The sequence below is a fragment of the Haliaeetus leucocephalus genome, unplaced genomic scaffold (genome assembly GCF_000737465.1).
Source record: "Haliaeetus leucocephalus isolate CR32 unplaced genomic scaffold, Haliaeetus_leucocephalus-4.0 Scaffold92, whole genome shotgun sequence".
NCBI classification, from domain to species: Eukaryota; Metazoa; Chordata; class Aves; order Accipitriformes; family Accipitridae; genus Haliaeetus; species Haliaeetus leucocephalus.
The window spans coordinates 12,593,147-12,615,567 of record NW_010972528.1 but is presented as its reverse complement, the minus strand read 5'-3'; the positions used below and the strand labels follow the sequence as shown (position 1 = coordinate 12,615,567).

At 34.8% G+C, this 22,421-nt stretch overlaps 1 protein-coding gene across 1 annotated transcript in view; it reads left to right on the top strand.

Annotated features, from left to right (window-relative positions):
- Window positions 1–22,421, top strand: part of LOC104842633 (transcription initiation factor TFIID subunit 4-like) — a 151,435-nt gene that overhangs the window by 71,896 nt on the left and 57,118 nt on the right. Inside the window, exon 13 of the mRNA XM_010585126.1 lies at window positions 7,570–7,626. Within this exon, the coding sequence (XP_010583428.1) occupies window positions 7,570–7,626 (57 nt within the window). The remainder of the gene's footprint in view (window positions 1–7,569; window positions 7,627–22,421) is intronic.

The following is a 22,421-nucleotide window of genomic DNA, read 5'->3' as shown; positions in this document are numbered from 1 at the left end:
TTTTTCTTTTATTTATAATTGCAGCTTCTTAATGTGCCTTTTAGACAAACAGAGTGATTTTTTTATCTTGTACATGTTTTGACATGTTATTTGGCAACGTGTTTTTAAAGTTACTCAGCACACTAATTTTAGGAAAAGTTTCAAAATTGCCTGCTAGTGGTACTTCATCTATTGTCTAGTAGGGAAGAGTGTAAACAGGTTTAATTTGCACAGTGAAAATTCTATTTTAATTATTTACACTTTGGAGCCTTGTTAACAGCGAAAGTTCAGGTTTTGACAAAGAATAAGATAATGAAGGAAATGTTTTGGGCATTCGAGTGGATGGTATTAAATAATCAACTTAACATCAAAATAATAAACTGAAAAGATGATGAAAAATTAAGGAATAGATTGAAATGAAAGGGGAGTCAGCATGAGTCTTTGGGAAGCCTTGAAACCAATTTCGTAATTTTGCATTAAAATTCAGTAAGAAAGATATGTAAATGATGGTCAAAGAAAGTGTGGGGTTTGCAGGGTTTTGTTGTTGTTTTGGATAATGGGTTGGTTTCTTTAAGAGGAGAAAAGAAAACAGTTGACACTAGTGTTCTGATTGATCTGCAACCATAAATTCAATTGTTACAGTAAGATGTGATTGCAGAATTTGTAAGCACCCAGATGGGGTTGGTTTTGCTTCAGGAAATGTTTTTGGGAGAATGAGAGATAAAATGAGATGGGGAGATAGAAGAAAAAAAAAATAGGTTTCAAAAAAATATTTTAAATTTTTGACATTCTGAGAAAAGTCATTATCCAAGTTAAAAATAATTGTGAAGCTACAAGAGTATCTTTAAAGCAAAATAGCAGTATTACTTGGCTTGTTAAATGAGAGAATATTACAAAATCTTACATCCCATGCCTGGGAAATACTTGAGAAATAGAAACTTCATACCACAAGCTTAGAATAATAATGACTGATGTTCACATTCCAGTGAGATATTTTGGGAGAAGACAAACTTCACAGGAAAGGAAAAATCATAAGGTATGCTATAGTAACAATGCAATATACAGTTTCTTTTTAAATAAAAATCTAAAAATTGAAAACAAGACTATACTGTGTCAAGAGCTAGCATGATCTCTTGTACTTTGGGGATCTCTGCTTCATGTTCCACAACCTAGGTATACCAACTTAGAACATATGGCCCAAGGCATTTCTGTAATTTACTTCCTAGAAATTCTTTTTAGAATCGACGTGTTTAAAGACATATTGGTCCCCAAAACTGTGAGATCAAGTCAAGTCCTGCTGCTGGAACAGCTCTTGTTTCAAACATCCAGGTAATATGATGTGTCAAATACACAAGCTGTAGAGGGAGAGGCTGCAGCTGCCTTGATTGTCATAACTTTTGGTTATCTTCATGATACATGAATAATAGGGTAAAATAAAAACGGCACAAGGAAGGGGCCATCTTGTACATAAACACATATGTAGAGTGCAGTCTATTTAAAGGAAATATTTGGGAGAGTCAACTCTTCACCCTCGTTTGTTTTCCCAGTAAGGACCCACTGGCTGTTGTTTCAATGTATGTGCAGAAGCGGAGATCTTTTGAATCTGTCTTTGGTGACTGGTATGGGAAATTGCAAGAAGAGCTAAGGAAAGTCTTAAGACTGCAGAAAGGTCAAAAGCCAGACTAAAATCACTTGAGGAATTTACCTTTACATTTGACATGGTGTGTGTTGTGTGGACTTTCTAAAAAAAAAAAAACAAACCCACCACAAAACAAAGCACAGGTTTTTCTATAGTAAAAGGTGTGTTCCTTGCTGCTTTCATGGCTATTTCCAAAACCTGGAAAATGTGGGTTGTATGTGTCAAATTGAATGAAGTTCTGGTTCTGGGCTAATTATGGAAATACTTCTGGCAGCAGGAGGAATCAGAGTTTGTAGTTGATATTTTTTTGTTTGTTTGTTTGGTTTCATTTCTGTATTGTTTTTTGGAGACAGTGGTGCTTTCTACAGTAAAGAGGTACAGCTTGAGGTTGTCCTTGTTTTCAGACAATCAATGAATAATACTTCTATGATATAATCTATAATAAAGTAGATCATGTTAAAATTACTGTGTTAATTCATCTGCTAAAACTGGCTAAGTGCATGTTTATTTTATTATTAAATTAATTTTGAAAATTAATTTCCAATATATACATTTTATTAGTGTTCTGTATTAGCAGCACAAGCCTGTGAAGTTCTGGGGTCTTAAATACGACTATTACAGGAGTAAGATCTATTCTGTAAAAAGAATAATTACATAAGTAAATGGAAAATTACGTTTAGTGTTGTTTGCAAAGTTAATTAGTATTTATGGATGATAGTGATTTTTATAGTACTACAGGCTGAAGGGCTTTTTTATTGGAGAGAGATCATTGAAATATGGCAATGCAGATTTCCTTACACACACGTCCTGTGATTACTTGAAGGGGCTACCTCCTTGAGCCACATATGAGTTCAGTCGTCATGCCAATTTAATCCTTTCCCTCTCTTCTGACAGTACGGTAGATGTAATGCAGCTTTCTGTGAGATGAAGCACTCTCAGAGCAGAAACTTATAACTCACTTCTGATGAGAGGAGAGCAAAGAGGGAATTATTGTGTTAAGATAATTTTCTGAATTTTTATAAATTTGTTACTTCAATTTTAATGATTTTAAAATAAATCTTTTTTTAGACCTGTACTCTTGCATTCCACCTCACTGTGGTCGTAGCTCTGAATAGGGTTTTACCCTCAGCTATGCTGCTTTTAACTTTCACTTTTTATTAACAAAGCTAATGTGAAAGCAAAGTGTTTCATGTTGCCAATTTAATTTCTTTAATTAAAAGTGAAAGTTATAAGCTGGTACAGCCGTGGGTGAAGTTCTAATGTCATCAATGGGGAAAAATAGGTTTAAAATTGAAACTGTTGGCACAGCAGTGGCTCTCAATAGTACAGCACCTGCAGTTGTGACTCTTAACTTTATTTAATGAAAAAAGATGAATTTGAAGCATTAAAGACTCCCAGTGTATGTATTGGGAAGGGGGCGTAAAGCTGTAAGTGCCTTAACTGGGATCAGATGTTGCTAAATGCAGGAGACGTATTTAGGAGGAGAGACCCTGTGAGACATTTTCTAACACAGGTTTAACAAGCTGAGACTTCAAAATTATTATAAATCTAATAGAAAACTTTTTTTGTTAATGGGACAAAAATGTAACAACGGTGCAGCTTTGACATTACAGACTACAACAAAATTCTGAATAATGATCATAATTAAATACGTCAGGACTGTTAGTCTGCCCGTCTGCATAGATGCACAGAGTATCCTCCAATTTTAAAAATATTTTTTTGCATATATTTAAGTATTACATGAGTTACAGATATCCTTATTATTTTAAAATACCATTGCTTTCTAATTTAAGACAATTCTATGAAATACAAAATCCCCTTATTAAAACTACGTTGTTACATGTGTAATTAGATGTCTGTTTTTGTGGCATTCTTCCTTAACACAAGCAAGGGGAAAAGCTGAGGTTTGGAACATTAGGGAGTTTGGTAACATGTAAATGAAACCCCATATTTCTAATGTGTTTTGAATACACACATTTAACATACGCTGCTTTTCATACTTTGAAAGTCTAATATTTCCATAGACCTAATGTGATCTATGCAGTTTTCAGATAAATAAGATAGCAAGTTGTCTAACACAAAGCACTTTCATTCTTGACAATTAAAATATCAGGCTGCCTGGTCTAATAAAAGTAGATTGTGTTTGGGAGAAATCTTAACAAACCTGGTTTGGTGAATAAGTTCTCAGCAGGAGACAGCATTTAATGTATTTAGAGGTATGTTATCTGGCTAGGATCAGTCCTAGGTTTCTCTAAAATTACTATGGGAAGCTAGTTTGCTTCTAAAGGTGTTTATTCATCAACATGAAAATATATTACCTAAGCCCAGCTTGCTTTATTTACGGATCTAGGCATGAAGAATAGAGAGGGGAAGGGAAAGGAGTTGTGATTAAACTCCTTGAAAGTATTTGAGTTTGGGGTTTCTGTGATTGGTGGGTGTTGCTGAAGCTTTAGAGGAAGGAGGCACTAGTGCATTAAAAGATTCTGGAAGAACATGTTTCACAAAACAGGTGAGATGCAGCATATTAGGATTTGGATGTTAGAGGGAAAGGAGAAGGGAAGACAAAACCAAAAATGTGAGATGACTTCGAAAAAAAAATTTAAACTGGAATTAAAAAAAAAACGTAGGAATGCTTAGTCAATAGCTTGATGAAAGTCAAGTGTAAAATACTAAAATAATTGGTGAGTAAAAATGGTGACATATAAACAAGCACTACAAGAGCTGAGCAGCAGCAAAATAGTTCAAACTCTTCAGAAGGAAGTGATGTTCACATGTGGAATGGAGTGTAAAGAGAAGCCAGAGACATTTTTAAAGCTTATCTAGGCACCTCTGTTAAGCTTGACATTTTTGTTTGCTTACATTTGCTCTAATCTGTGTTGCATCAGCATTGAAGAAGCCTTTTATAATTTACATTAGATTGTAAAGTGAAGAATTAATAAAATAGTCAATATTTATACTTTAACACATTTTAGCCTCCATATGCTGACAATTTTATTTCTGAAGCTTACTGATTTGTAAACTGACATGGTAGTCAGTAGGAAAGTATTTTAGTCTTAACAGACTGTTTAAAAAAAAATAAATTAAAATTTATCTGAACACAAAAAGAAAATGACAGTTAAATTCTTTAATTTTTTTTAGTATTTCTTATACCAGTAAAGACACATTTGATGTAAACTTGGAATTCAACTTGTTTGAAACAAGAGCTAGCCTGAGCTCTTTAAAAAGGCCATTAGGTGTGGGTTCAAGGAAAACCAGAAACTCATTGCATTACTCTAAATGTAAAAGCAGTTCTACCTTCACCTTCAATCTCAGTTTCTATATCTAACATCACCTGGTATTTTAAATCTTCATTAGTGAAAAAAATTCCTGTATTTAATACAGGAATTTAAATCAGTCAGGAGTTGAGTATCTGTTTCCACCTCTGCAATAATTTTTATTATTTACTTACTGTGAATGAGCTGGAGGTTTACACAGAGTAGATAATCTGCTTTTTTGCCTGCTTTTGGGGTCTGCTTTTTCAGATTATCCTGAACTCCAGATCTACTTTTATTTGGTCAGTTTCGGGGGGGGAGGGGCAGGCAACTTTTAAGTGTGTTATTTTTTTTAATCTGTAGCACTTCCAGAGTTTTTCCTTCACTTATGGAGTCCAGGAAATTGCAGTGTTACTTTGCGTCTATTGCTTTAATTTTTCTTACAGTGTCCCTAAACACAACATAGATCTGGTGTGTTTTCCAGGATTCTATCACTTTCTTGTAGAAAGTTGGTAACATTATTAGAAGTCTCAGCTTGATTCTCCCAGGACCCTCTGCTTTCTCCTTAAGCTGAAGTGCTTTTAACTTGTACTTTGCATTTGGCAAATGATTCAGCTTCATACAGTAGTATAGCAACACTTTGTATTTTTGTACTGCTTTCACTGCGAGACTTGGAAGGCAATCGAAGTTCATTGTACATTTATAAATTTATCATCAAAACCCATGAAAGGACTAAATACAATAATCCATACATCATACTGGAGAAACTGAGGCACACAATGATTGAACTGTCATCACAAAATGACAGAGCAAGGACCTAATTCGGCTCACTTCATAAGTCCATCTCCTAGAGAAGAAACTCATTGAATGGGGGGTTTTGTTTGTTTTTTAACCTAATAGGTATATATGTAATCAAGTTCTTAGTAATTGCTCCACTGAATACACTCCCAGCTCTCTGGCAGATCCACATATTTCATTAAATGCTTTTTTATGAACAGGTTATCTATATTTTTTATTTTTGTCTGGCCACAGCAGTTAGAAGGAATCTCAGTTTAAGTTAAGTTGGAGTTTCTTTCTTGGTTGGCATAACTACAACATAAGAGTCTAATTTGGTCATTAGCTATCTACAAATTTTAATTTCTCATTACTTACTCCAGACACTATCCTGACAAACTGCCTTTTTTGCTAACAGGCACAAAATCACTGGTAGGTGGTATTGGAAGATAAAGCTAATGTGCACAGTTGAAGAGTCAAGCACATCTTCTAAGCATCTCATTATTATTTAATTTGGCCATGCTTTGTCATCACTATGTTTTATATGTGTGCTATATTAGCTGAAAAAATAATCCCAGTTTAAAAAAAAAAAACAAAACAGGAAAAAGGATAGAGAATTCAGTGTCATTGGTGCCCTGTCTGCCAAATCATAGTCAAGGCTCTCTCCAGGTGTATCAATAATATTACATGTGCCCTTACCCTTATGACCTATCTCCCTTTGGTTTTCTTCATGGATTTTTACCTTCTGAACAGAATATGTTATGAAAAATTCAAACAACGGGAAAAAATCTGAGCATATGTTAAGTTTGCAAGCTAATAGTCTTTCACATTTCAGGTCTGTCTTCATCATAGAGTCAGAGAAAGATAGATAGGAGAGGGCATAGATATTCTTGTTCCTTTAGGAGTTGTGTAAATGATAACACTTTAAATCTCAAACACCTAAATAAAACAATTACATCTTTCAGGTATCAGGAACAACAGTTTTCCATGGATGTCGCAAGTTTTATTGCACCTTCTTACAATGTTTTATACAACCTTTTCTCAACACTGACCAATCATGTAATCAAAAAAGTATAATGCATATTTTATCTACCTCTCGAGTTTTGAATTCCATCAATTTGAGTATGCTTTAAGCATAAATAAGAATTCAGTAGTTTTAACATATGGTTGTAAAACAGTCTGTAACCCGAAGAAATGTACTGTTGTGGGTTGTTATTGCAATTAAAGTTATTCTTAATGTTTTTTTAGAGCTATTGTTCCTGGTTTTGAAGGAAAATTTGAAAGTCGCCATTTGGCAATATTTCTCCAGTTTTAAAAATTACAACATTAATATTATTAGCAGTGCATGAATGAGTTTAACTTACTTGTATTTCTATGTATTATTCTATTTTAACTTTCTTGTATTTCTTACTCAAAGTATGCTTATATGGATAGTAACATCTTTATTATGAAGATTTACTGTTTGGGAGGGTGACTTTACAACTGTTTTCTCCACATTCTTTACCAACAGCTGAATAAAAGCTTAGTTGCAAACAGTGATTTATTTTAAAATAAGTGACTGTAAGGAGTTCCAATTTAAAAGTTCAGATAATGGAAAGGGTGTCACTTATGCTCTTGGATGCTTGAATTTGTTTGTATTAAATAATTGAAATCTAAACCTGTATGGATACTTTAGCATTGACAAAAACATGGTTTTTTGGTTTTTTAATTTAAATCTAGGGTAGATCTTATTTGCAACTGAATATTTAACAGTCTTTTGGGTGAGGCCTTCGGGTTTGAAATTGCACTTCTATGAATTTAAGCATCCCATTTTTGACACCTTGTATCCTATTCCCCTTTCTTTGCTATTTTTTAACTTATTGCAACAGATGAGGGGTTCTTAAACCATCTGTTAACCTTTTTTCCCCATTTTTTTTAAACATGTAGAGTCGCTCAAGGCAAGAAGACCCAGAGCAAGCTAGACTGAAACAAAAAGCAAAGGAGGTAAGCAGAGCTAGAGATCATTACACTTGACATTTCAAGGCTTGAACATATTAATTTTTTATGCCTTGCTACTTGTATATCGTTAATAAAAATCTGACTAAAAACTTTTTAGGATGTATTTGTTGCTTTGCCTTTGATCTTAATGTTTGCAAACTAATACATTAATACATGTGAAGCCTAAGGAGGTTTTATAAGAGAATATTTCCATACATTACATTTTCATTTCCATTTTAGGTAGCTGTAGCTTTTGTTGGGTTGTTGATGACAGCAGCACTAGATTTTGGTGGAAAATATATGCCTTTGTCTTTTTGTAAAATGTCCCTTTCTTAGAAATGTGCTACTTAACAATTTTGTTCTTTCAAGTAATGTAATTGCCAGTCATTTTCTCTACAGTGTGGTTGAGTGGACTATTTACTCATCAGTCTAAATTACAATAATCTAAAAATTATCAAATAATTTCAGATGAAGTTCTGATATGTTATTCTAAGAGTAACAATTTGTGAACTACTGAGTACCTTAATTTGCTGTAAATGAGAGTGGCTGTCCTTTGCTTAAGGCATCTCATGGCTTGGGATTGGGTTGTAACTTAAATCGATTAGACTAAAGTATCTATCAGTTGAAAGTCATTCCTATTTTAAAAAATAAGCAACATCATTTGCAACAAACTGGTGCTGGTTTTTTTAGCCAACTTCTTTGGATATATACATTAGAAGGTAATAATTATACATTAGAAGGTAATATATACAGAAAAATGCATATAACAAGTTCTTTTGTATTGACCCGTTCTTCCTGTTTTGTTTCACTGTTGGCAGTATTCTATCGTTCCGTTAGCTATACAGATTTTATATATACAACAGTCAAAAAAATCCAAGTACATGGTTGGGTTTTATTTGTCTTTTTTTTCATTATGTGATTATGTAATAAGATCTGCTGAAATGAGATCTTGTAAACATTAGACTATGTCTTAGTGTTTCCAGAGTTGGGTTTGTCAAGCAAGTATTCAAATGAAATAGAGTAATCAAGTTATTTGGCAGGAAAAGACACAGGATTTTAATACTACTTGAGTTAGTATGTAGCCAGTGTATGCAAAGGAGGAATCAGATTTCTGAAAATAATTGATGGCAGGCAGAACTTGCTGTTGAGCTGAGAACTAAAACTACCATCACTTCCAAAGTGAAAGCAAGCTAGAAATAAACACATTTCTTTCTGCCACAGTATTTGCATTCATTGTAGTTCTTTTTCGGCCATTGGAAACTTGAGGAAGCAAAAGTAAACAACAGGGCTAGTAAAAACACATTTTCTAGTAGTCAGAGTGAAATAGTGGTTCTCTTTATAGCTGTGATAGAAGACTTGCATTGTAGCCAGTGTTGCTGCTTTTGGAACAGCTGCAGGAGTACTTCTGCCTTGTATGAAAATTCGCGTTGTCCATATAAGCTGTGTTTCTTACCCACTAGAGGGAGTGACACTGTGCTGACATGTGAATAAAAGAAGGTGTATGAAGTGTATTCTGAGTAATGGTAATAGTGGTATTAGTAAAGAGGTAGCAAATATTTTGGTGGTAACCTAATTAAAAATGCTTAAATCAAACTGGTATGTGATTTCAAAGTAGTGGTGTTCCTGGATATGATAACATGTTTGGGTAAATGCAGAATGAATACTAGGTTTTCTGTTTGAGTGCTACACCCTGTTCTTTTGTACATTAGCCCTGCCTTTTTTCCCACCCTTCTAATGAAAGTGTATAATTTGCTGGCACCATGCCTCTCTCTGAAGTTGAATTTCATTCTACATATTTGAAACCATAAGAAATAAAAGCATGTTTCTGTTTTTAGCAATTAGGGTTCTAAAGCTCTTTCTTCAACTAGTTTAGAGACTTTCACCTAAAATATTCAAATATATTTAATAAAAACATATTCTTTTGCATTAACTTTTGTAAAGGGGAGTGGGAAGGTGAGACTGGCAAGATTTTGGTTTAATATTATTTATATTTTTTTCTACATTAAATACTGAATGTTTGCTGATGTCTCAAATTGTATTGGCACTACCAAAATAAAAAATAACCAATTTTATAGTATAAAAGGTCGATTAGATAGAGTGTCTTTGGCATGGCTCTGTTATTTGAAATTAAAAGTTTTGAATCCACTCCTACAAAAATGTAAAAATTTCAAAACTTCACTGCCAGATGGGCTCCTCTTAAAAGTGCATATGACCCATAACTGAGAGAGAAATTGGGTTTCTTCCAGGTTTTCTATAAGCTGATGAATATAATACTGTCAGCTTTGATAATAAGCTGGATTTGAAGCTGTATTTCCATGTCTTGAATATTGCCTGAAGACTTTTGTTGCTCAGATATTCTTCTGGCCAGTAGTAAAGTGACTACTAGGTAGTGTTTTAAAAAGCGTAAAGAGGGCATCCAAGAAACCTACAGCATTTTTAGCTTGTGTTATTTGCTTAATGATACAATTGTCAGATGGTTCGGGTTTTTTGTACCAGCAAAGGAGCTGATAATTCCATTATTATGTCCTGGAAATGGATAATATTTCAGACAGTGAAACAGTGTGCCTGCATTTGCACAGTGACACTACTGCATTCCTTCTGCGAACCAGGCAGTCTGGAACTGTCCTCTTCAAAACTATACACTGGTTCCCTGCCAGATAGAAATGGATGAATATCTAAACCAAACATAACCAATCCATGAAGTCTGACGAAGAGAATATAGCCCAAGATACTTAATGAAGACAAAAGTCAGAGGGAGAAAGTGAAATACCAAAACAAGTAATTTGAGGTCTTTAAGAAGGTCTTTTAAATCTTTAAGAAAAAACTTCTCAAAACATTTAAAGAACTCTAGAAAACTTTGTCTTGGAATACAAAGTAAAGGTACCAGTGCAGGGATAATAGGATGAGAAGGGAAGAAAGAAGACTAGCAAAGGGTATTTGTGCCAAAACATTCTCCTTTATCGATATTTTGGAGTCTTTCATTCCATAACACTCAGGGGTTTTTTGCTAATTTAAAAAGAAAAAAACCCAAAAAGTTCCATTTCTGCCACAGAACTTCTACCATTTAGAAGTCCCCTTCTTGCTTATTGGTGTCAATAAACTGTACAGGGAGATCACTATGTCCTTTGAACGCATTTAAAAATATATTTGGTAAGGTGAAGATTATTTTAAGTTTTGTTCTGTAACTCCATCTTACTCTATTTATTAGCCAGTCTTCAAACCACTCTGCATATTGTTTTAACCAAACTGGCATAAATCAAGTTTAAATTGCATTTAAATACTTACGAAATCAAACAAGGTCCATCTACATATGGTCTTATTGCAGAGACTAGACATAACAGTCAGGTTTCATTCACACGCAGACTAGCACGGTTTTAGTTAAGTCAGTGCAAACCCACTCTTATTTCAGTTTGATTGACTTATTTTGCTTGAGCATTAACCTGTTTCGAATGGACTTGAGTGAAAGCAGTAGGAGAATGTGCCTGTGGGGGTTTATACTGCTTAAAACTCTCCGTTTACTTTCACACTTTTAAATTGGTGTGGCTTTTTGTCAGTGGACGTTGTATGATTATTTTAATGGTAAACCTATTTAATAAACTAGTGAAAAATGCTCTCCATTGAGACTATTTCAGGGAAAAATGCTGCTCTTCAGCAGTTACTTGTTACATTGTTTTGTAACATAAACTCTGAAACACTTGACTCTCAGTACAACTTAATGTAAGAAATAGCATCATTTGTGAGCAGTTATCTACTTCATATTGCATGATTAAAGCTCCTAAAATCAAGTTTTAGAAAATACACTGATTTATGTAGTCTGGTGGAAGCATGGAAAGTCACAAATGTAAGTTAAAGAAATTATGAGTCCTCTAATTTCCATTAAAAGGGTTCATTAAGTAGGACATAAAACAGGCCATATAACTGATAGCAGGAATAGATCAAGATTAGGAATAATTTAGTCAACACCAAGTAATTAATAATAGAAATTATTTGAAAGAAAGGCAGGGAAGGTAAGATCCTAAACGTCCTTTCCTGTCATGGATATGTTTCTACATATTCACTGTCTGTGGGCTAAAAATATTTTAATTTAAAAGTCAAGTAGCTGAGTTTGATTCTGAAAGATTAACTTGGTTAAAATCTTTGTGTCATCACCAACCAAGAATATTGCATAATAATAAAAACTTAAACCAGACACCATAAATGTCTGGGCATGTATCCAGGACCTAGATCAGTTTAGATAACACTCAACTGAATCTATTCTCAGATGTACTTGTTAACCATGCAAGTGAAATCTCAGACCTGTTGAGATTCATAATAGAAGCCTTACCGATTTCAAGGGAAGACAGAAGACAGCCCTTTACATACCTTTGTCAGCACAGATAGCCCATCTTTATAGGATTGGATAAAGTCATTTAACAGGGATATGTGTTTGAGCCGGTTGCTGTTGTGACTGTTACACTGGCTAGTTGCTTTGGGAGTACCCAGTTCTTGCATAAGCAGACCAGGGGCAGGTTTTTTCCATACTCCCAGAAGGAGTTGTATCCACTGCAGCACTGTGGTAACCACCCTGCTTGGGTACAGTCATCCCCCATGTCTGCAATGTCTTCTGTAACAAGAGCCTTACTTGGCTAAGTTTTAGATTTTGAACTGTATCCTTTTCGAAGTTATATGTACAGAAATATCTGGACTGTTAGCAGATAGAGTTCTTTTACTTAATAATGAAATATGTACATCATACGAAGTATATCTTACGTGGCTCTAACACTGCCTTAGAAATTTTAAATCCCACATAAAAAGGTAACTTGTCTCAGCAGAATTACTGAAACTCCAGCATTATATATTTAACAATTAGATTATGAAAACAATTTTACTCTAAATAATTTCTTGTCACCACATTACTATTTATTTATCAACTCAGTAGGAGTGATTTCTTTTAAAATATTTAAATCATAGTTTACTGCAGTTATCCCTGTTTTCATAAGGTATTACTGAAAATGAAAAGCAAATGAAAAGGATTTTGTTTTGTTTGATAAGTTAATTTATTCACCTTTTTAGCAAAACCAAAGTCCTTAAAGATTGTACTAGTAGTGCAGTATCTCTTGTGATGAAAAGTCTAGAGAAGTTTTCTATTTTACCATGCCTGATATAAAAATATTGATTCAAAAGCAACAATCTTCTCTTAAAAAGGTTTCTTATAAAACATTCCACTGAGAAATGGAGCACTTGGTCAGAAATAAGTTTAAATTAAATTTCCACTTAGCTCTCTAACCCATCTGGGGGTCAGTAGGTGCAAAGAAGGAGAAGCTAGGAATATGATCCCTGAAGTAATGGTAGTGCAACATTTAGGCAATAATGATTCCTCAGAACTGAGTTGTTTCATAAATAGTTTTCTGCATCAGGTTACCAATGCTATAGCTGTGATGCAGAAGAAATGCAAGCATTTTTGTCAATAAGTGTAGAATGTTAGATACCAGAGTCACTTTGTTTACACTCTCCCTTTACCACAGGTCTATTGTTTGTACACAGAACAATGCTTCAGAAAAATGCTTAGACTATGCCAGTACTGTCTAAGCCCATGCAACACTGCCATGGATTTGGCTTTAGAGTACAACGTTTCCTGAAGTTATAAAGTTGTTGCAGTGACTTCAAATGTTAATATTAAACTTGCATCTCAGAGAGAAGTGGTCCTGTCTATTATCACTCAAAATACTTTCATGAAAATCCTGCTGCATTATCAAGCTTACTGCTTTTATGTTAACTGTATTTTTTTTGTTTTGAGTAGATTTTTACTTTCGATGTTCAGATGTGTTATGGTAACAGTCACAAATTCTGATAACTAGAGCTGATTATGAACAACTAGGAAAGACACAAGAGGCAATGGTATTATATTTGCATATGCAAATACTGCTGCTGAAGAAACAAGAAGATCTATAACCAGTAATAAATTTATTGCATATGAATCTCAGTGTGTAGATCTTCAAAATTTTATATTAGTTTAAAGACAGTGGGTTTTGCCAGAAAATTTCCTGTGTTTCCAGGGATAAGGTATTACCCTGCCATGAATTCTACAAGTCCTGAAGAACTTCAGGCAATAGTAGTCTTATATTCAGGAGAACTTTTTGCATATCTCTTTGTAAAATTGAAGACCACGACACTTCCAACCTGTTTTCCTGTGCTTGGAGCAGAAGTGATGGCAGTTGTTTGGCTGAAGATGAAGTGTGGTGTTACTCTTGCTGTACAGAGAGTCAGAAAACTGGGTAATTGATGGAAAAATGCCAGGGGATCAAAGGAATGGCCATAATATTTTCCAACTGAGTCAAATTGTTTTATTCCTGCTTAGGTAAAATGTATATTAATTAGAGTTGAGTCAAGAGCTAGATTTTTTTTTTTTTCTTTTTGTCTTTTCTCTAACCCAAGCTTGACCCAGGATTACCTCATTAGTCTAGCAGAAATCTAAATTAAGTCCAATCCTGTCCAACATAATAATTTCCTTCTACAAAATCATGTTGGTGGAGTTCCATAGTGATGCATGATTTTAGTGTACATATACTGCCTAGCTCTTGTTTAGTTAACATGAATGCTTATTTTTTGTGACTGATAACTGTTGTTTTTAGCATTCTATAAGCAGTGCTGTTATATATGCTGATGTATGAGCTGAATACATGACCTTTCTTAAGTAACAAACTATTTTTATACTTGATACATCTTTATAATATAAAGTAAGAACACTATTTTTATGTTTGTTTATACTTGCTATCTAGAAAACAAATTCTTAATACTTTGTTTACTCCCTCACTAGAGTTAGATACAAATTTGAATGCATTGTGTGAGAAGGATCATTAGTATCGTGTCGATGTGCTGTGCTACCTCATGAAGGCCCATGTCAGATTTGTGAGTCTTTGTATGTGGGGTGTTCATAAGCACAGATAAATGAGGTTGCATACCTTGGAGAACGGGGGCTAATGCAAAACAAAATGGGACAGGTGAGTATGGCAAGAGAAAGGAACAAGAAAGCAAGCTGTCTAGTCAAGCATTGTTCATTGTTTAGCTCATGTCTCAGTGAGTCTAGAAGAGGTATTTGAAAGATGGAAGTCTTCAGATTAACACAGCAGCAGTGTAATTTCCTTAGATTTTGTATGACAAATGTATTTGTACTGATGCAATCTGCTACTTGAGACATTAGCAGCTATGTACGCAAATGAAATACAGTAATTGTCTTACCTTGCTACCAAAAGGTTCCCATGTGGCTCTCTGAGAATTTGGGGACGTTAAACAGGAAAGAGTTGTATACATTTGTAAAAGTTGGCTTTTGGTTTTGGGATTCTTACTCATTTTCTCACCTTTCCCAACAAAATTTTAAGTAACTCTGTACTCTTAATTCTCAAATAAAATTAGTGATGAAGACTCGAGACTCATTTTCAAATTAGAGTTTAGCTCTGTTGCGGAATATACTTGGTTTGTGTTTGAATATTTCCAAAAGAGCAATACCTGTGACAAATACTGCTCTACCTAATGGATTTCATTTTTTTAAAAAGCTGAAAAGGAGGCAGGGACGGAGAGATCCATTCCTGTTGTTTACATTGTCTTCCAGAGTGCATACAAGCCGATGGAGTCCTGCCTAATAAAAGATTGTTGTAACAACCAGTGTCTCATTATAAAGCAACAGGACTACTTAAATACGGATTTCCAGAACTTGGGTTTAGAATGGTATAAGCTTTTTGTAAAGAATTTCTGAAGCTGAAGGTGACTTTGCTTTTCTGAATCTCACCAAAATACTCCAGCAGGAACTTAAACTTATAAAATGAATTGTCTGAAGGTGGTGTCTGACTTTTCCACAGTAGGTTTTAGAGCCCTTCAGGTCCCCTGCAGTTTTCCTTCCATGTCTGTAAAAATAACCAATGCTACTGCTTTTGGATTTTGAGGCACTGCTAAACAAGTGGAGGGTGGCAGCCCCATTTTTCTAATCACTTTTGGGTGCCTAGACAACAGAGCTTGGTGAAGAGATAAGGGAACTGTTCTCTTCCACCTTTGCGGTGTGAGGTTTGTGATAAGGATGGTTTGGCTTTGCCTCTCCTGAGTACCGACAATTGCATCCAGAGGTTCCAGGAGAGGCAGTGAGGAATGCATGCAATGGTACTTCCTTTTCCAAAAGATTTTAAAAATTCTTTTCATGTATCTAAATACATACATGTATAGATATATATATCAGATCAATTTGTGCAAGGAACATGTTAAGACTGAATTCCAGTTCTCCTTCTGCCTCAGTGTTATTTTGTCTAAATGTGGGTCTTCCTCAGACAGAAACAACCTCGTGCTTAATTTGTCACTCCGGCACAGCCAGAAAAAAAAAAGAAGGGGGCGGGGGGGAAGAGGTATTTTCATTTGGAGGAAGCTATGAATGTGGAAAAATCACATAACTGTTTTATGTGAACACTCCAACAGATTTACTTCCCTGCTGATCTGGCAAAATAATAGCACTTTAGACTTTATAATATGATTGCCTATTTAATAAGTAGAGGGCAGCAAATGTCAGCTGCGTCTGCTTGTCAGAAACTGGGGAGGTTGCTTGGACAACAATCTAAATTACTATTTAGATGTTTTGGTCCCTTAGTCAAGCCTGCTCTACTATACAGAAGCTTGCAAGGAGAGGTCAAGGTGTACTTACGCTTCAGCCTGCAGGGCAAGTTTTCCCCCATCCTCTGTATGCACATTGGTTTCTTACTCCAAAATAAACCTGAATGAGGGCTTTAATTCTGCCGCTGAGCTAACATGTTTGTAAGCCCTGTTTGGCAGCCTCGGAGTGCCTGAGGCAGCACACAGCTGCCAGCTTTCATCTGCCCCCAGTTCCTCTGGGCGCTCCGCGTCACATGATATAACCTAAGGGGGTTGAGACGCACCTACTAAATCTTCTGTTCCTCTGCCCACTCAGTCTGGGTGCTGCACATTGCACCGGCAGCAGGCAGCTGGCCATCAGCAATCAGCTGCATACCTCCTGCTGACAAATCTTCAGCCTCCTCTTTGTGCAAGACCCACACACAAAGATCTACCCGTGGTCCCCACGTCGACTTCCCGGCTGTAGTCTGGAAGGGTATTTGCATGTTCTGTCATCTTACAATGGCAGGACCTCGTTTGAAATGCATGCGTGTCGTAGAACGCGCGGCATTTCATAAAATCTGTGATCTGTTTCTAGCCTGTTAGTGGAAGATGAAAGAGTTCATGGGAGCAGAGTTAAAGCTAAAGTTGGAACCACAGCAGTAAAATTTTTAAAAAGAGTAATTTAAAACTTCCTTGCTAGCGTATTTTTGAGAGAGTTGAAATATGTGCGTGCAATGCTCTTGTGTATCTCCAAGTAATTTATAAGATGTACAAGACATTAATTCTCACAGATCTCTTGAAGAGTATTTTGTTTAGCAGATTGTAAAATCAGATACAAAGAAATAATCTGTTTCTGTAAATCTGTGTTATAAAAGTATGCTATAGTTTTCCTGCAAGGTTCGTCAGCATCTCCTGCCTGTCTGTGCTGGGATGTGACAGTTTGTGTTTATGCACTTATGCATGTATGTATTTATTGTGGAGTAATGTGAACATTAGCTTTGTTGTCATTTTCAGGTAGTTTATTGGGGTAGAGTTTTAGGGAATACTTAATACAGTTAACAGTAGGGTAAAAAGTGTCACTTCCGACTTAGTAAATACTAAACATTTCTGTCTGTAGCGAGGTTATATGCATAATCTTCTCCTAAACTACAAGCCAGGCTAGTCAGTAACGTGTAGAGGTCATGAAAGGTGTGTTAATGTCTGTTTCCTATTTTTAGTTTAGTCTTGTTAAAAAATACCTTTGTGTCAGCCTGTGAAAGAGTCTCCCAATAGTTACGTCATCCTAGCTGAATAATGAGATACTGCTCAACATACCCTGAAAAAGTAGTTCCCCTTTAGTAATAGTAATTTTTCAAAATAAATAAAATGTATTCTTGCCATTCACAATGTAAACAGGATGATTGTTTTTCCTTCAAGTACATGTTTACTAAAGGTAGATACGATTATCTCTAAAATCTAAACATTTGAAAGGTATTACTGTATTTTTAATGTTATTAGGCAGTTAAGTAATGATTTGTAAGATTTGTTTTCATTTAGCGTTGAAGATTGTTGCTGGTTAACTTCTAGTTTTCCATGGAAATAGTCAGAAAGATGTGAATGGGAAAGTATGTTATATATTTGTGCTGATGAGTGTCTGAACACCGAGGTGTTACAGCTTCCTTAAAACTGATATCTCAGTATCTGTAGGATTGAAGCGAAGTGATTTGAAAAACAGTATGATGCAATTACAGCTCATAAGTTTATTGACTCTGCACAGCCATGCGAAAATCTAAATAAGTGATCTGAAATACAGAGTAGGCTTCCTTACACTCCTGTGTCCTTTCACTTCACAACTAGTAAATCTATTTATATTTAGAACAGACATTTATATTCCTGAAACAGAAATAACACCATGTAGATTTCTGAAGATCTCTCTTAATCTTGTTTTTTGACGTACTATCAGGTTTTTAAAGGGATTTTCACCTTGTATGGCCAAAAGCCATATTCACATGTTAAGGTGCATAAAAATCTTTTAATTTCCCCAAAAGTAAGAATAATTTAAAAAAAAAAAAATCTGTTCTGGAGGAAGTGCTGATATCTGGCAAACATGTCAGACAAGTCAAGTAAGCTTTAGGAAGGTGTCTAATATACGAAACGGGAAATTAAGAATGAATATGAAAACTGAGCTCAGGTGTTAATTGTGTACAGGAAGACAGGAGGGAGGGAGAATGTTCACTTTGCTAGAAACCTAATAGAAGAGAGATTGGTGAGAACAGAGCACATTTTTAGGAGAAATAGGATAATTTTATTTATTTTCAGAACCTGTGTTTAAGTTCTGGAAAAGTTTGATATATGTTTTCATAAGGAGCCCTTAGTCTTAAGGCAGCCCAGCACTTTGTGGCTCTAATGGACATCTGCCAGTTCTGGAGAAGTGAGATAGGGTCCCCAGTATAGGGTACCTGTAGAATATATATGGATATCTGCTGTGTCTTAGTGTGACAGGTAATAATTCAGAAGGTTATTGAATATACATTATTACTTCACTGTATATGCTGCTGTTTAATTAAGTAAAACACTTTAATCTTCCTATTTTGACAAAGAGCAAATGCAGTATTCAACAAAATTGTTCTCTATTTTAATAATGTTCTATCATTAGCAGTTGCCAGTTTTTCCTTCTTAAGCAATATGTTCAGGGAATCCATTGTTTATGAGGGTGTGTCAGAAGACATAAATATGGGATGATTTTTTTCCCCTCTAAGAATGTAAATTGTTTGCATCTTTTAGCTATTTTACCTTTTAAATTATCTAGGTGACCACAAGATAGTGATACAGACCTCTAGCTTGCATGGAAAACATCTAAAGAACATGCAGCTACACTAGGTAACCCTATAAATTTCTCTAATTTCGTCTCAGGTTGAAAGCTGGTAACATATTTTAGGATGCAGAAGTCAAAAAACGCTCTGGATTTTACTAGAGATGTCAGTTGTCAGAGGAGAAGGGTAACTTGAGGCCATGAGAGACTGGTACAGTTTTTTGAGAACAGTTGTTAATCCCAGTTTTGTCAAGGTTTAATCTCAGTAATTTACATAGAGATAAAATGTACTTCACTATTGAGCTAAACTTCTGTGTGTTGCATGTAGTCATGGTGGTCAGTAAAAGGTGCTGGGTTTCAGTAATATGTGATAGTGTTCTGCTCTGGGGTTTTTTATTGATGTTTTGGATATAGAGCAATTATAGTACATACTTAAATATCTTGTACGTTGTTACCTAAAATGCATATAGTTCTTAAATTTGTCAACCGAAGCTTCTGTGAACATTGCAATATATGATGATTTCTGGGATCTGCTCAGCTATACAAAAGAAAAAAATTCATAAATGTACATTTCATAAATATCCTCAGGTAATTTTAACTGAAGCATTAAAAATAATTCCTGAGTAAAAAATGCTCATCTGTCCATCTATCTATGTGGAAAGATTATTTCTGGTAAGTACTGAAATTTGAAAAACAAACTACCTAAATCTGATGGAGAAGGAAATGTCTGCCTTAGCAGGCAAGCCAACATTCAGGAGTGCTGAGAACATGTGGTAGACTATGTGGCAAATACGAGAATGAACCTACTGTTTTGTCTTGGGGATTTTTATTTTTGCCCTATTTGCCTCTTAGTGCATTTTGCTCCTGTCACTTTTTAAATGTGTGTTCCTCAAAATATTGAAAATTGAATTCTTCTTTGTCACACCATTGTAACTCTGGAATAACTCTATTATCAGTAGCAGTATTCAAAACAAACAGAATTTGTCCCTCTGGTATTAGATATAATCTTGTATCAAAACATCTCCTGTGGACAATTAGGATTTATTGTTATCAGCTGCATTTAACGTTTTGACTTAAATGCAAAATTTTTTGTAATTATATATATATAATCTGTGTTTATGTATACCATGTACTTGAAAATCAACTCAAAATTTTGTGATTTTGCATTAATTTCTGTTTTTGCATCTTTAGCATATATTTCCAATCTCCTCACTTTGATTTTGTTATTTAAGATGCAAAGAAGAATGTAGAGTTTTTTTAATGCACCAGATCTGTTTTCTTTTTGTAGTAGTTTCACATTTAATTACAGCTGTCTTTGATAATAAATTGTGTGCCAGAGTTTGTAATATATTTTATAAAGCAAAGTCCTTTGGTGAGTTGGTTACTGAAACAATAAGCGTTTGTGACAGGTTGTTTGCTGAATACTTCCTCTGTGCATATGGCAGATCATAGTTCAGTTGTTAGCAGATTATCCATTGTGCCTTGATGTTAAAAGAAGATACTTTTCAGTCTGTGCTTAAAGCTGTTCTGCACTGTCCTAAGAATGGTTATGTTGAGTGGGATCTAAGAGAAGTTAGGGGAAGTTCACATATACCAAGAAGAAAAAAAATGAACACAGCAAATAGCTTGTAGTGATTCTAGCTTTCTGCTCGTGATCTCTGATAGTATTTATTGTGAATTTTTCCACTGAATTTCAAACTGCTTTAAAACATTTAATCAGTTCTGCAGTAGAACATCATTAAATACTCTTCAAATTTATAGCCAAAAAAGAACCTTTAAAGACATGTAGAACCATTATTACTTTGGGGCCAGTATTTTAATCCCATATTTTTAAAACTGGACTGGTCAGAAAAGGTGAGGGGTTTTTAGACATCAGTATTTTGAACATCAATTTTAGAATGTAAGGAAATTTTACCCAATTAGAAGAGGAAAGTCAGAAATATTTGTTTTCAAGATTGTGAGGAAGAGGAACATGTAATGAGGGGATAATCTGTAGTTTTCCTCACTTTTTGTAATGTACCAAGGAATAGAGAGCAAAGAATATAGTGGAATTTTTCTGTGAAGAATTATATTCTGCTGTTGGTGACACACGTTTTAGTCTTCTAGTATGTTGAAGGATTGTTAAGATCTAAATCAAAGGTTCAGTTTGCAATAAATTGAAAATTAATTAAACCCCCATTGTTGTTTTGGAGATGGGGAGAGTATTTTTGGGAGAAGCATAAGGAAGAGTGAAAGATTAAAATTATATTACTTGGAAACATGAATGTAAGGAGGTACATTTTAGATCATCTCATTTCCTTTCTAATGCAAATCTGATTATTTGATTATTCACTTTTATTATTTATTTATTTATCCTTATACAAAAGTTAGAAATTATTACATATTGGGAATGTAAGCATTTTTATAAAGCAATAATAACAGTGCAACTATTGCACTCATTTCATCTGTCAGTGAAAAAGGATTTCAAGAAAAAATAATTTTGAATAGAATTAATTAAGGGATTCTTAAAGTGCTAAGCTTAATGTAACTGCAGTTCTTTAAAGCAGAAAAACAAGAGAGAAAACAAATAATGCCCCTTAAGCAGATGCTTATTCACGTAGGATAACTGCTCTTTGATTTTGGAGAGGTGGTGTGACTTGCAGTTGGAAACCTTGATTTTATTGTGTCGTTATTTATATCTGCAATAAATGAGGAATAAGCATAAAACATGAAAAGGAAAATTAGGTATTATGCTAGTTCTCTTTTTGTATTTTATTTACATGAAATATACATTTTTTAATGGTGTGTTGCTGTGCCTTTTGTTGACCATATCTGTACGCCAGGTCTGTCTGCTTGTTTCCATTGGCTTGTCATGTTCACTAATTAGGGAACTGCTGCATGATTCACCTTGTTAATTAGAGGGACTTGCACACAAAGGCCCTTCGGGCAGTGCGAAAGAAGAGCCTAGCACTAGTGCCCTGAGAAAGCTACAGCCTGTGAAGTAATTCTTCTCATCTACCTTCTATTTTTTATTTGAAATGAATAAATCATTGAGATTTTCCTTGTGGAGTGAGAATGCAAGAATTCACATCTTTGTAAGATGTAAATTATATGTGATCAATAGAAGGGGATGACTACTGTATTGTACTTACAAGATTCCCTAATTTACTACTTGTCAGTGTATGAAAAATTGCTTGAAATATTTTGTCCCCACACTGTGGTATGTTGTTCCCTTGATCTGCAGGAGAAATGAGCAGTAGCGGTTTTGCTATAGTTAAATCTAAAATAGAAAAGATGTAGATTATTTAAATTTTGAGCTTGTTTTGCATCCCCAGTGGAACTTCCATTTTGCAAGCGAACCCCCAGTACTACCCCCATAACTTTTAAGGGGGAGAAGAAGTTGGGCGTCTGGCTATTTTTGTTCCCAGTATTGCTCTGC